Here is a 15,631-nt window from a genome sequence, read left to right as displayed (position 1 = left end):
CAGCTTATTGTAGTCTCATATAGTCTGCAATACATCTGACATGTTGTGCATGTGTGCAGTAATACACTTGACACACTCCATCACTCTAGCAGTACACAAGTAACTATAGCCTATAGCCTATAGCCCTGGTTCAGTTTGGGCTTGGTCACGAGGTGGTGCCAGTCCTCATTACTTTAAATACCCCAAGAAGTTGGATTGAATTTTGCCCCGCCCGAGTCCACGGGACAATCAAAGTGTCAGTTTGCCTAAATTAAAAAACACGGTCACATACAGATAATTTTGGCTTTACTTGCCCAGGTTTCAAGACATCTCTGTTGGAGATTTGCCTCCACCCCAACAGGTGAATGGAATCCCAGGCTAGATTAAATGCACCACCTGTGGCTAACTCATACTGTGCGCTTACATTTCAATTGTTGTTTTCTTCAGATGCTGTGACAAAAAGCAGCCGGGCCACAGTATCCGAGGTGGAAGCTGCCATCAAAATGTGGCTCAGAAATGCCAGGGATAGGGACGGAGTAAGGAGCAGAGGGAGCAAAAAACAAATAGATTTAATGTTTGGGTTTTTTTTAAATTCAATGTTCTTATTGTGTTCAAATGTGGTTCTATGTTTGTTGTTCTGTTTTATAAAAGCATTTAATGTGGTATATAGTTTTGTTTTTCAATTCCAATTGTTTCCAATTTTCAATAAATTCTTTCTTGGTATAATTTATATTTTCTTCATTTTTTTGCTTGAGCTGGCTGTCAATAAATGTCACTAGCATACCAGGTACACATGGGGCACTATGAGCCCGTGTGGGACCACTGCTCCCAGCCCAAAGTGTGGGCATACTATGGGCATGCTGAGGGCCCACAATGGGTCCCACTGAGGGCCCACTCTGCTGAATGTGGGCAGCCCACACTCTGGGCTGAGTGTGGGCTGCCCACTGGGGCCCCACCAGGGGCCTTTAGTGTGGGGCCCACATGTGCCCCACATTTCATGCCGGTAACGGGCACCAGCATGTTCCTGCCCGCAGTGGCCCCACATGGGCCCCAAAGAGGCATGTTTTCTGGGCAGTGATCAGAAAGCTACAGGCCCACCTGCACGACAGGGGATACCAGATGTTGTCATTTCGGACAACGGACCGCAATATGTGTCTCAAGAGTTTCAGCAATTCAGTCAAATGTGGGAGTTTGAACACAGGACATCCTCACCTGGATACGCCCAGAGCAATGGTAAAGCTGAGTCAGCTGTAAAAACAGCCAAGCGTCCCATGCTGAAAGCTATGGCTGCAAGACAGGATCTATACTTGGCTATATTGGACCATCGCAACACACCGAGCCAAGGTCTTGACACGAGCACAGCACAGAGACTACTGAATAGGAGGACAAGGACCCTTCTTCCTACCACAGACACTCTGCTGGAGCCGGTGATAATGGCCAACACACAAGGACTGATGCACAACAGACAGAGACAGCAGAAGTACTACAACCGCACAGCAAAGGACTTGGACCCTCTTAAAAAAGGTGACAGTGTGAGTGTTCAACCTTTTGAACCACATAAGGTCTGGAGAGTGGCAAAGGTGATGAAAGCAGTGGGCCACAGATGGTATGAGGTGGAGCTGGAGTCAGGAAGTGTTCTGAGAAGGAATCGTCGTCATCTCAGATAGGGACTGAGAGACACGCACCAAGACACGCACCAAGAGTGGAAGAGGTAGATCGGAGTCAAGCAGGGGACCAACACACTATCACTACAAGGTCGAGTCGTCAGATTATCAGACTTCGCTACCTAAGTGATAAGAATACGGGTTTGGGACTCTTGCAAAGACTGAGAATAGCGTAAGGTCTGGTTGAAAAAAGAAAAGGAAAAAGAAAAGAAGGTAAGAGATGTGGAAGTGGAACGTTTATACAGTTTCAAATGTTTGGTTATGGATATTTGAATAGCTACTGTTGCTAGTGATTATTATAAGAATACAGAGTATAATGTTAGAGTATAAATTTAGTTACTTACAAGTGATATGTTGATTGATTTATTCACGGATGTGTTGACAACATAATTCTTTTGTTTATTGACAATATGGACCACTTAAAGTAAATGATGCGTGGACTAAGGGACTTCACTTCAAAGAAAAAAAGAAACTATATAACAAATAGGATTGTTATTCCTAGTTCCTAGAGTGTGACTCTGTGTGGGCTTTGCATGTTCTCCCCGCGTCTGTGTGGGCTTAAGCCCCTACGAGCCCCCCCCCCAGGGCCGCCTCTGGAAGTACTGACGTCACTGTAACGTCAGCGCGGCGAACAGCGCCGTCTTCGAACCGTCAGTGAGGAACTTAATGATACGTAGTGGATTAATAGTCACAGTGATAATAGTATCCAATAGCAGTATAACCGGTTATTTTGTTGCCCGGCGCGGGATTCGATACAAGGTGTACTGCACTACAAGTCGGGATCACTAACCGCTCGGCTAAAGGGTCAGACACGTTAGCTATGGGCTAACGTGCTTTATTAGTAGTTTACAATAATAATAATCATAATAATTTATAGCGGAAAAATAAAGAAGCGACTTACACAGTTACAGTCGTTTTGGTTATGTAATTAAATTCGACCTTATTGACATTAAGCGGACGCATAGGTGTGACCATAACGAAGAGTTCGTAAGAGTTCAACAGTTCGGTCTAAAAGCGGGCTACATTTAGCCGGATTATTTTGTTTTAATTCAACATTGTGGCAGCATGAGGAAAAACACAGTGGAGACGAAGGCGAGTTTGAACCTCATCCCTCAGCTCCAAAACCCAACTGAAACAGGAACAACCCTGCAGCAGAGAGCCCGGGAACGTAAACCACGCCTCTGATGTAAACCACGCCCTCATCTCGCAGCCCTGCTGGGTGAGAGACACAGTCCCTAGTGTCCGCCACAATATCAGAAGTACAAAATGCATGTAACAGTAAAAGGGATATCAAAGAAACAATACAGCGTCAGGGGTTACAAAGTTTGACACAGTTATAAGAATGAAGGGGTGCATCAATATATATATATATATAGAGAGAGAGAGAGAGAGAGAGAGAGAGAGAGAGAGAGAGAGAGAGAGAGAGAGAGAGAGAGAGAGAGAGAGAGAGAGAGAGAGAGAGAGAGAGAGAGAGAGAGAGAGAGTGAGTGAGTAACGGACACAGATAAGTAGACACGTTAGCCCTCCACAAACGATTCGACCTCTTTAGTCGACTGGTTAACGTGGTCGCCTGCGGTGCTGGAGACGCGGGTTCGCGTCCCGGATGCGGCGGTACCCGGGAAAACCCTCGAGTTCGTTACAACGTACATACAGTAAAATTATGTCAAATTTGGAGCGCAAACTGAAGGGTTTCCCATCTTTTCTACTGCATGACGTAGATAACGTTCTAATGTAGGACCCTGCCTCCTTTTTAACGGTACAAAAAGAGGGTTTAATTTCTAACACCTTATGGATATAAAACTTGGGCAGCAGTATGACGCGGTTACACAGATTTAGCCAGCTATTTTTTTTTTCCTCTAAAGTATTGAATTTTAACACGATCGTCGGTGTTTCATATGTTCTAAGCCGGATAAGCGCTAATGCGCAGACGCCACGTAAGAGCAGGATGACGTTGACCGGTTCTCATTGGCTGAGGCAAAGTGCGCGTGTCCGACAGAGCGGATGGGGGGAGGAGAGGGGAGGGGGCGCGGAGAGACGCACGGCTATGTCCGTGCTCATCATCATCCTCATCCTCCTCATCCTCACCCAGAGCGGACGGTCATGGCCCTCAGCATCAGCCAGCAGTATTTCCAGATCCCAGTCGTGACCAGAGCTTACACCACAGCCTGCGTCCTGACCACCGCCGCTGTGGTGAGACACGCGTGAAGCTAGCTCACTAGCCGCAACATACTTTCCAGCTCTGCCAAAGGCTACTTTGTATCTAACGACGATTCCAAATATGAGCAACGTCAACCTGCTCTGACGTCCACCTGACGCGGCGGCGGCTGCGTCCAGCGAGCGGACGCGGCGTGTGTGTTGTCGCGGCCGCGGAACTTCGCACCGGGCGCCGTCGGTTCTGCGAGCGACCGTGTTTCTCACTCGGTACCCCCCCCCTCGCCCCCCCCCGCGCCGGAGGGCGAGCGGGCGCGTGCGTTCGGGCCGTGCTCGGCCGCAAAACTTCTTCGCAACAGTTTCAGAGACGCGTGCCGCTACCTCCGCAGTGCCGACACGCGCGCGTCACAACTCCTCCCGAGGTTCGTTCGGGCCGAACTGACGGCGGATGGATGACTCGTCCGTCGGAGTTGACTGACGGTCGGTACCGTTTCTGACAGCAGGCGCTCAGAGTAACCTTTTTTGGTTTACCCTTAACCGAACCCCCCCCCCCAAAAAAAACCCAAACACATCTTGGAAGTTTATTTTATTAAGTAAACTTCAAGTATATGTACTTCCGTGTAATTTTGTTTAGTATATCTCTGCCAAGTACTTAAAAAGTAAACTGGAAGTATACGCACAGATTTTATTTTTAGTTTAAAGTCAGTCTACTAATGGCACATTTGCATAAACTACTTTTTGGTGAGGGTTCTGCACGTCACCTCTAGTTCCGGGTGTTCTGTTGGCTGAGGAGGATGCTGCTCTCACCTCAGCTGACCCCTCACGCTGGCTTACTGACTGCTAATGTTGCTGCTGATCAAGTACAAGCGGTGTTCTTCACTCTATTTTATCAAGGCGGATCTATTTCAAACTTGTTCTCTTACGTCTTTGCACTTCATGCGAAGTGCATTGCACTTCAACGCACGAACTTTGCTTTTAGAGTTCAATGTCGACTGGTCTGACATGGAGAAGAAGCAAAGTGACCTGTATGAGTTACAGGTGTGTTGATGTGAATCTGTTAACGACATGTAAGTTGTTTGTTTGTTTGTTTGTTTTTTTCCAGCAACTAGAGGTCATCACCCCCTTCCAGCTTTACTTTAACCCAGACCTAATCATTAAAAGATACCAGGTAAGAGTCGACGTAAACTCAGATTATCGTCTCAAATTATGTGCCAAAGACATGTTGAAATGACCACAAGCACTTTCTCTCTCTTCGCCTCTTCTGCAGATATGGCGCCTGATAACCAACTTCCTATTTTTTGGCTCTCTTGGATTCAGTTTCCTATTCAACATAATTTTTCTGTATCTTTCGGTCACACTTTCATTTACCTTTTTATTCGTCAGAAACAAAATATCTGAGAATATCTCAGTTAATGTTTTCATCTCCAGTGAGTCACATGAATGAATGTAGTTTAACCTGTTAACCCTACAACATTATATTAGTACTGTGTGTCGTTTGTATACCTGTCCTTGACAAAACCAGATATCGATATTGTCGGATGCTTGAAGAAGGCTCTTTCCGTGGACGAACGGCAGACTTTGTCTTCATGTTCCTGTTTGGGGGCATCCTGATGAGTGTATCCTTCAAAAGAAAGGGTTAATCAATTGACCAGTACTGGTATCTATTGTAGATATCACTTTTATTGCATGCCCACTCCAGTCTTGCCATACTTTGGCTTCATTCACAATAGGGTTTGAGTTTAGAAAAGTGCTGTTATACTGTCCTTTCTGATGCTGGATGATACAAGGAGTAGTCCAGTATTTAGCTTATTATGTTATAACAAAACAGTGTCTCTACTGGCTTGGTGATGGACAGGTTGACGGGTGAGATCAGGCAGGATTCTCTGTGGACCATAAAATTCATCAATGACTTTGTGATCTGTAGGGATCTGCGAGAGTAGGGTGCAGATTGAGGAGAGCCTGAAGAGGTGGAGGTATGCACTGGAGAGAAGAAGAATGAAAGTCAGTAGGAGCAAGATGGAATACATATGCATGAATGAGAGGGGGAACAGCAGAATGGTGAGGATGCAAGGAGTAGAGGTGATGAAGGTGGATGAGTTTAAATACTTGGGGTCAACTGTTCAAAGTAACGAGGAGTGCAGAAGAGAGGTGAAGAAGAGAGTGCAGGCAGGGTGGAGTGGGTGGAGAAGAGTGTCAGGAGTGATTTGTGACAGAAGGGTATCAGCAAGAGTTAAAGGTTTACAAGATGGTAGTGAGACCAGCTATGTTGTATGGTTTGGAGACAGTGGCACTGACGAAAATACAGGAGGTGGAGCTGGAGGTGACAGTGTTGAAGATGCTAAGATTTTCGTTGGGAGTGACAAAGAAGGACAGGATTAGGAACGAGTATATAAGAGGGACAACTCAGTTTGAACAGTTTGAAGACAAAGCAAGAGAGAAAAGATTGAGATGGTTTGGACATGTGCAGAGGAGAGATACTGGGTATATTGGGAGAAGGATTTTAATATGGTGCTTCCAGGGAAGAGGGAAACGGGAAGGCCAAAGAGGAGGTTTATGGATGTGGTGAAGGGAGCACATACAGGTAGCTGGTGTGACAGGAAGATGCGGAGGACAGGAAGAGATGGAAACGGATGATCCACTGTGGCGACCCTTAACGGGAGCAGCACAAAGTAGTAGTAGTAGTAGTAGTAGTGTCTCTACTGACTAATTTGGTTCTACTGCTCTTCGGAAAGAAATTGTACAGTATTAATATAATATAGGATAGATGCACCATAAATGCACGGACTTCTACCATGACTACCACTGTATACAGTACTAATATAGGATAAATACATGAAGGACTTCTGACTACCACTGTATATAGTAATAATAAACTACTTACATAGCACTTTTCAAAACAAGGTTACAAAGTGCTTCACAGAACAGGATAAAATTGTTAATGACACACCAAAAATAAATAAATAAATAATTTAGAGTTAATTAAAAAGCACTAACAAATAAAGCCATACAATAAGAACAAAATGGAAGAAAGCAATTTGTTAATCAAAACAGTTACAAAAATTAGTAAAAGTAAAAATAAAAGCAGTATAAATAAAAACCTATCAAACATTTGTAAAAGCTTTCATAGAAAGAAAATTTTAAGATGAGATATACAGGAAGCTAGAGACTTGGTTTGTATTGGTTGGATAGGAAGAGTTCAAAAGTGTTGAGGCTTCTGCGTCACCCTTTGTGACAAACCGAGACCTGGGAATAACCAGCAGGGCTCCATCTGCGGATCGTAATGGTTGAGAGGGCATATACCAGGTCAATAAATTGGAAATGTATGTAGGAGCAAGACTGTTTAAGGCCTTAAAATGAGCAATACATTTTTAAAATCAATCCAAAATATAACGGAGCCAGTACAGGGAAGCAAGCACAGGAGTGATATGGTCATACCTTTTTGTCCCAGTAATGAGCCGAGCAGCAGCGTTTTGTACTAACTGCAGACGGTGGAGAGAACCCTTGCTGATACCCGAGTAAAGCGCGTTGCAATAGTCAAGTCGAGAATAGATAAAAGCATGTGCAGCTTTTTGTAGATCAGCAATTGATACAAATGACCTAATTTTAGAGATTACCTTGAGCTGGAGAAACCATGACTGAACATGTTTGATTTGATTGTATAAACCGAGGTTAGCATCGAATATTACCCCAAGCTTCCTAGCCACCTGGTTTAAGACAACCTGACACCCCCCCAAGATTAGTACCAAAATTTGGGGGACTGAATAGAATTACCTCAGACTTGTCCTTATTAAATTTAAGAAAAATTTCAGACATCCAGGATTTAATTCCAGAGAGGCAAGTGAAATTTGCTAGGATCTATGGGTTTTAATGGCATGTATAACTGGGTGTTGTCAACATAAAATGGCACAACACATTATGATTTTGAATGACCTGGCCAAGGGGCAGCCTGTATATAGAAAACAGAAGGGGGCCAAGAACTGAGCCTTGAGGGACACCACAACTCAACTGAGCCATCGAGGAAGTAGTTACTCAGAACAACAGAAAAAGTTCTGTTGGAGAGGTAAGAGTGTAATAAACTAAGAGCCGAGCCCTTGATACCAACCCAAATCTCTAAGCGATGTAATAGGATACTGTGATCGACCGTGTCAAAGGCAGCACTTAAGTCTAAAAGAACTAAAGTCGAGCAGTCACATCTGTCTGCAGTCAGCAATAGGTCATTAGTAATCTTAACTACAGCTGTCTTGGTATAGTGAAGTGCTCTAAAACCAGACTGGAAACTGTTAAAAACACTATTGGTATTCATAAAAGAAATCAAGTGAGATGAAATTACTCGCTCCAGAACCTTTGTTAAAAGACAATTTGGCGATTGGTCTGTAGTTACTTAAGGACAGGGGATCTAAATTAGGTTTCTTTAGCAATGAGTGAACAATGGCATAATTAAAACTGTCTAGAAAACAACCAGAGGCCAGAGAATTATTAAGAATTTGCAGAATAACAGGGCTAACAGTTGAAAATACCTCCTTGAGCAGCTTAGTGGGAATGATGTCTAAGATGCAAGGAGTTCATATTGGAGACTGTACTCTCTAACACTGAAATTGTAATTGGTTGAAACTGGGTGAAAGAGGCAGAATTAACATGGGGAATAGAATGAATGCAAGAGCCAGGCTGGATTTGGGACCTGATATTCTCCACCTTATTTACAAAATGAGTGAGAAATTTTTCAGACAGCTCAACATCAGGTTCAGACAAGAAGTGAAGGGACCATTAATAACAATCAATCACCCAAAAGAGAACTTTTGGATTATGGTTATTTCTAGATATCAGTTCAGAGAAGTGCACTGATCTCACATCCTTAACCGCCTTCTGGTAAATTAACATTTGGTTTTTAAGGGTGTTATTTGCTAATTTGGATTTTTTTACCTTCCATTGTCATTCTTATTTTCTACAGTCTAAGGGCACGAGTGTGATCGTTCAGCCAGGGGAGGTTATTTGATTTTTGTTTCCTAGTTTTAAATGGTGCAATTTGGTCAAGGATGGATAGGCACTGATCATTGAATGAATCTAATAATGCATCTGGATTGAGAGGGGATATAGAAGGATTAAAGGATGATGAATTAAAAGCATCACAGAACTGAACAGCAGAACCAGTTTTGAGATTACGAGAGCATGTTTTAGGATAGGGACTAGGAATAGAGAGCTGTAATGGAACTTTGAAAACAACAGCTTTATGGTCAATTACAAGCATATTCACCAGATTTAGACACTCAAGAGAGAAATCAGATGAGCACAAGGTCTAAAACGTGATCTTTGGAATGTGTGGCCCTTTTAACAGATTGAATGGGGTTAAAAGAGTCTATAAGATCCAAAAATTGTGAAGTCAGGGAATGGGAAGGACAACACACATGAATATTAAAATCACTAAGAATAAGCACCAAGAATATTTTGGCATGACAACAGATATCACACCCTGGTCACAACCTGTTCCAACTCCTCCCCTCTGGCAGGTGCTACAGAGCATATATCTGGTTGTTGGGGTACAGACCCCAAAACAACCAGATATAAAAAGTTGCTTTCCACAGGCTGTCATTCAAATAAACATTTAATACTGTCAATAAATCCAGCCATGTTGTATATACTGTACTGTACATTGTACATATACTGGTACGCTCTGTCATGTCCATCTATGTCAGGCATGGATATAAGTAACCTGCTAACATCCATTTCAGCATCTGATACATTCTCTGTATCATTGCACTTTAATCACCTCGTATTTCACCTGTATAAGTCAATCCTTGTATATATATCTGCAGATTGTAGTGATGTGGTTATTCTATGTCAAGTACACAGAGAGCCATGAAGCGTATGTTGGTAATCACTAGGCCATGCATCTTTGCAAATTACAGTAGTCCTCTTTGGTTAGTTTCAACATCAAATTTCCCTGTAGTTCCTGTCCAGTTTGTGTGTGCATCTGTACCAATCTTTGCATTCCAGTCGCCTTGGATGACAGTGATGGCTTTCTTCGGTATGTTAGCATACTTGTTTCTAGTTGGCTGTAGAATGGCTCCAATTCTTCGTCACTTTTGTCTGATGTAGAGGCATCCACCTAAATGACAGTCATATTTCTAGGCGATGCATTCGCTATGATTCGTATTATCCTGCTGCATATTGGTTTGCATTCTAACACTACCCTCGTGTAGTCCTTCTGTACAAGGAACCCAATACCTCCATGATGCGTCGTCTTCTCCCTACTCCACCATAATTTGTGTCCTTCATTCATCACTGCCTCCCCGGTGTTCAGCCATCTTATCTCTGCAATGCCAAGGATGTTCTGCCTGTATCTGTCCATATCATACTCCTGTTCGTTGAGCTTCCCATCGATGTGGAGTGTTCTCACATTCCATGTTTCAATGGTTACATCATCTTTTGCAAGTCTCATTAGTCTCTCTCCCCCAGTAGCATACTTTTCGATCCCACTCTGAGGAAGATCGATGGGAGATGCAGCCGTTGTTAGCCCGGGCCCAGACCGAGCCGGTATGGTTGTGGGTTGTGTCATTGTGTTTAAATCAGCTGTTTCCCTGGTGGTGCTGATCTCCTCTCTTGGTGAAGCCATTCCTTTGCTGATTTGGATGTATGCTTTAGGTCGTTGTTGTGCTGAAAGGCGAAATTCCTGTTCAGCTTTCTAGCAGTTGCCTGAAGGTTTTGCACCAAAATCTACTAGAATTTGGAGCTATTCATTATTCCCTCCACCTTGACAAAAGCCCCAGTTCCAGCTGAAGAAAAGCAGCCCCAAAGCATGATGCTGCCACCACTGTGCTTCACCATGGGTATGGTGAGTTTTTTTGTGATGTGCTGTGTTGTTTTTGCACCAAACCACACCTTTTGGAATTATGGCCAGAAAGTTGAACCTTGGTCTCATCAAACCATAACACATTTTCCACATGGTTTTAGGAGACTGGATGTATCTTTTTGCAAAATTTAGCCGGGCTTGGATGTTTTGGTTTTTTTTTCATGTGAAAATGCTTCCGTCTTGCCACCTTACCCTATAATAGCCCAGACATATGAAGAACACAGGAGATTGTTGTCACATGTAGGGAGCAACCAGTACTTGACAGAAATTCCTGCAGCTCTTTTAATGTTGCCATAGGCCTCTTGGCAGCTTCCCTGACCAGTCTTCTCCATGTCTTCATCAATTTTGGAGGGAAGTCCTGTTCTTGGTAATGTCACTGTTGTGCCATATTTTCTCCACTTGGTGATGATTGTCTTCACTGTGTTCCATGGTATATCTAATGCCTTGGAAATGATTTTGAACCTCTCTCCTGATCGATACCTTTCAATAATGAGATCCCATTCATGCTTTGTAAGTTCTTTGTGGACCAAGGCTTTTGCAGTTGTATGCAACCAAGAAGATGTTGGGAAAATCCTACAGGAACTGCTGAATTTTATTTGGGGTTAATCACAGTCACTTTAATTGATGGCAGGTGTATACCAACTACTATTTAACATGGGATTGGTTAATTCTGAACACAGCCACATCCCCAATTATAAAAGGGTGTGCATACTTGTGCAACCAGGTTATTGTAAGTTGTGTATTTTTTTCCCTAAAATGTTTCCGATTGTTTTTCACTTTATTTTTATAGGTTGCAATTTCCCATTAAGGGTGGACAAAGTTCTGACATGATATAGCTTGGTCTCGTTTATTTATATCACAAAAACCTGCCATTTTAGCAGGGGTGTGTACATGATTACCACTGTACATTACCACTATATGTTACGAATGCCCCTTTTCCACTGCATGGTACCGGCTCGACTCAACTCAACTCAATTTTTTTGGTTTTCCATTGGGCAAAAGTTAGGGATAGTACCTGGTACCAGGTACTTTTTTTGGTACCACCTCCATCAAGGTTCCAAGTGATCTGAGCCGATACTAAAAGATGACATGAAAATACCACTATAAATAAATAAATAAAATAAAACATAAATAAATATATTTCTACATATATATTTATTTAAATATAAATAAAATCTTCAAAAAAAAAACTCTAGTCAACACGCCCACAAGTGACCAGCCGGGGCTTGGCCGTGAGGGGATACTATCTGCAGTAGAAAACCAAATCCTAAAAAGTAAGGTGAGTAGAGTCAAATAGAGCAGAGTCAAGTTGAGCCAGTACCATGCAGGGGAAAAGGGGCATAATCCAGGATAAATACATGAAGGATGAATTACACCGACTACTGCCATATAAAATTCTAATACAGGATAGATCAAATGAAGGGAGACTTCAATGTTTACTACTATATACAGTATTCATGCAGAATAGAAACTCCATAAAGACATGAAAGACAACTACTACAATGACCAACGACTTACCACAGTACCAATATACAGAACTAATGCAGGATAAATACATGAGAATGAGACTCCTACACCGAATACTATTATATGCAATACAAGATAGATACAGGGTAAATACATGTAACAAGGCTTTTCCAATTGCAACTATTATATAAATTATTACAGGATGGATAAAGAATACATAAAGGGAGACTTTTACAATGACTCATACTGCATACAGATCCAGTACATAGAGGCAGGAGAAATACGCGGACTTTTCCTTTATTCAGCGTCTGGTTGACGATGTGAAGAGGTTCATCTCCCGCCTGAATACACATTCCATGTTAATGATACAGTCCGGGCCTCGTTTGCTTCATAACCGTCTTCAGTCTGCACTGAAGCGGTCACCGTTGACTTTTATGAGTGTTTTTGAAGCGGTGTAGCGTTTCACAGATAGCGTTTAAGTATAGGTATGTCGAGTCTGTTTCCACTCTAATATCAGACTGTAACGGGGTTGCATTTCAACACCACGCCGTTATGGGGACCCTGACTTGCAGTTAAGTTTCCAGATGAAATGAGTGGAATGTCCTTAGTAAGCTGTTATTCTGTGACAAGCTTGTTTTTGTGCGTGCTGCACATCTGAAGAGGTTTGGTTGTGAAATGAGAGCTCCGCCGTGACAAAAAGAAGACAAAGGGACATGTGCACTTTCTAAATGATGGCTGGGATTAATGTATATATATATATATATTTTTTATAATTGAAGTTACTGGATATTCGAGAGCCTTCGCCGGGCAGCTGCTAACATACCAGCCACCTAAGTATGAAGGGATGAACTTCTCAAATGAGCATTTGAAACACTCCAGTGAGAAAAAAGGGACTCGTACTCGGGAAAAGTGATTGACGTCGTTGAAATGTGATTTGCTTTACGCTTTTAGTCGCCTGAAAGCCTTTGCCAACCAGAAACCTTTTACTTAATGAATTTCATGAGAGTGATGAATTTAAAGAAATAAGCACTTCAAGGAACATGTACCCTACCTTAATTATTGCAGTCGTCGGGGTGCCCTGGTAGTTTGCCTGGTAGAGCGGGTACCGCGTGTCAAGGCAGAGTCCTTGCTGCAGCGGCCCGGGTTTGAATCCAGCCTGGGCCCTTTGCTGCATGTCATCCCCTCTCTCTCCCCCAACTTTCCTGCCTGTCTATCAAATAATAAAAAGTGGAAATGCCACAAAAAAACAAACTGATCTTTAAAAAAAATAGAAAATATTGCCGTCATTAAAGTAAGACTGGCTATTTGAAAGCCTTTGCCTCCCAAGCGCTAACATATTTTCGCTATTTGTGTTTGTTGAATTTGAAACCCTCCCTCATGAGTTTGTGGGTAGATAGTACATGTATGTCCCTTCTCCACTACATGGTACCGGCTCAACTCGACCCGACTTTTTGGTCTTCCATTACTGGAAAGTTCCGGCATTTTTGGTAACTGTTTCCACTTTTCTGGTACCACCTTTGTCAAGGTTAAAAAAAAAAAACCTGGAGCGGGTACCAAAATCAATGCAGGCCAGCTACACTGAGGGGGTACCGCCACGGTAAGGGAAAAACGGCACTCTGCGAGTCGAGTCGAGCCGGTACCATGTAGTGGAAAAGGGGCAATAGAAGAGAAACCAAAATCAGCTGAATTCTGTTCATTTGGTTTAACCTGACAGCCACAGTTGTTCGGTCTGCTGGCCAACCTGTTCTTCCTGGGCCAGGCCTTCACCATTATGCTGGTTTACGTGTGGAGCAGGAGACACCCAGCCATCCGAATGAACTTCTTCGGCCTCCTGAACTTCCAGGCGCCGTTCCTGCCCTGGGTGCTCATGGGATTTTCGCTGCTGCTTGGAAACTCCATCATGGTTGATCTTCTAGGTGGATATTTTAAGACATTCACAGGATTATGATTTGAAGCTACAGTCCTGAAAAGCCTCGTTTGTAATTGTAACAGTCTGTCTCCTATATAGGTGTTGGTAAGGTGAGTGTTGTTTGAGCTCCTTTCAACATTAATGAGAGTCGGGAGTGCTGCTGTCAGAAATGAACAAAAAAAACCTGGTGGAACTTGAGTTTTACTTGATGCAGTACTATGTGTTGGTAAAGGTCTTCTACCAGCTTGTTCTGTCATATCTGCTGGTTAGACACAACAATTCTTCAAACTCAACACTACCTGCCTTTGTCATCATTTGGCTGCTGTGCTTAAGATGGGAAACACTATGCACCCTGTCATTCTTCCTGGCCAAGTCCTACCAGACACCAGCCATCCAAACCAAATGCTAGTAAAGTCCACAGGGTTTAGATATCTAGTAGCTGCTGTGTTAAATACACCAGTGATGGTCTAAGAAACCTCATGCGACATCCTGACAAGTAACGGCAATGAATGAGGAAATGAAAAAGTTTCTACACTTGATCTCACCCCTCTGCCACGACAACAAAATGATGACAAAGTTTGCGAACGCTTTTGCCAGATAACGACCTAGAAGTCAGCGTCATTGGAAGTCACGGGACAGTACTGTGATGCGTGTATCTGAATACTCACCACAGAATCCAACTCCTGCTGCTGTCCTCAGGTATCGGAGTCGGTCACATGTATTACTACCTAGAGGACGTGTTTCCCAACCAGCCCGGAGGCAGGAAGCTTCTGTTTACACCTGAACTCCTGTAAGACATTTACACCACTCCTGACAGAATCACCCACATGTTTAGAACCAAATCTGATCCTGGAACGGTGAACTAGGCATGTGTGCCTTGTGTGAAGGTCCCATCTCATACAAATCCACACATACACAGCAGGGAGCTGCCCAGTGCAACCAGTCCACTACTGGTGAACACTGAGCAGCTACCCTGTAACAGCTGGTGGTTTAAGTGCCTTGCTCAGAGGTGGCCATGTCCTCCCAGTTTCCTTGAACTAGACAAAAGCCTTTTGTAGTCATGTTAAACATTGAAAGAGGAATGTGTTGCAAAGAGAAATCTGTGGATACGTATGTATGTATGTATGTATAGATGACTCTGTTGTCTCTCTGTCCAGGCGGGTGATGTTCGACCACCCAGAGGAGGACCTCGCCTACACTCCCCTCCCAGAGGACCTGGCTGAGGAGCCACAGGAGGATCAGGAGGCCCCTGACCAGTAACCCCCACCTCCCCGTTGCAACCCCGAATCCCCCACTGAGGGTCAAGGATCAGAACAGAAGGCATGGATTCGGGAATAATCTTACAGCACTTGAATTGAGGGTCATCAAATACGCATCTCACATTCTCAAATATAAGAAATACAATTAGTCGTCTGTTCTGCTGTAAACTGAAGTTGTCACTTTGTTTTGGGTTAAAAAATGAAAAGCTGACCAAACTGATACATGGTCAATAAAGACATACATAAATATTTATTGTACTTTCATCTCGAGGGGCAAAAGGACAAAGACAGAAAGAGGAGCTCTGTTCAGAGCTGTCATGTGTTGGGACTCATTCAAAGCCTACAGTCGCTCCGT

The 15,631-nt window shown here is 43.3% G+C and overlaps 1 protein-coding gene across 1 annotated transcript; it reads left to right on the top strand.

The window, feature by feature from the left end:
* The first annotated feature begins 3,651 nt into the window (after window positions 1-3,651).
* Window positions 3,652-15,525, top strand: derl3 (derlin 3). Its single transcript, XM_056293527.1, has 7 exons — window positions 3,652-3,833; window positions 4,897-4,962; window positions 5,062-5,135; window positions 5,317-5,410; window positions 13,829-14,024; window positions 14,717-14,807; window positions 15,175-15,525. The coding sequence occupies exons 1-7, from the start codon at window positions 3,744-3,746 to the stop codon at window positions 15,275-15,277; spliced, it is 714 nt and encodes a 237-aa protein (XP_056149502.1). The 5' UTR covers window positions 3,652-3,743; the 3' UTR covers window positions 15,278-15,525.
* The last annotated feature ends 106 nt before the right edge of the window (window positions 15,526-15,631 follow it).

The sequence above is a fragment of the Lampris incognitus genome, chromosome 1, assembly GCF_029633865.1.
Source record: "Lampris incognitus isolate fLamInc1 chromosome 1, fLamInc1.hap2, whole genome shotgun sequence".
NCBI lineage: Eukaryota > Metazoa > Chordata > Actinopteri > Lampriformes > Lampridae > Lampris > Lampris incognitus.
The sequence above is the reverse complement of the archived record's forward strand: the minus strand, read 5'-3'. Positions and strand labels throughout refer to the sequence as shown.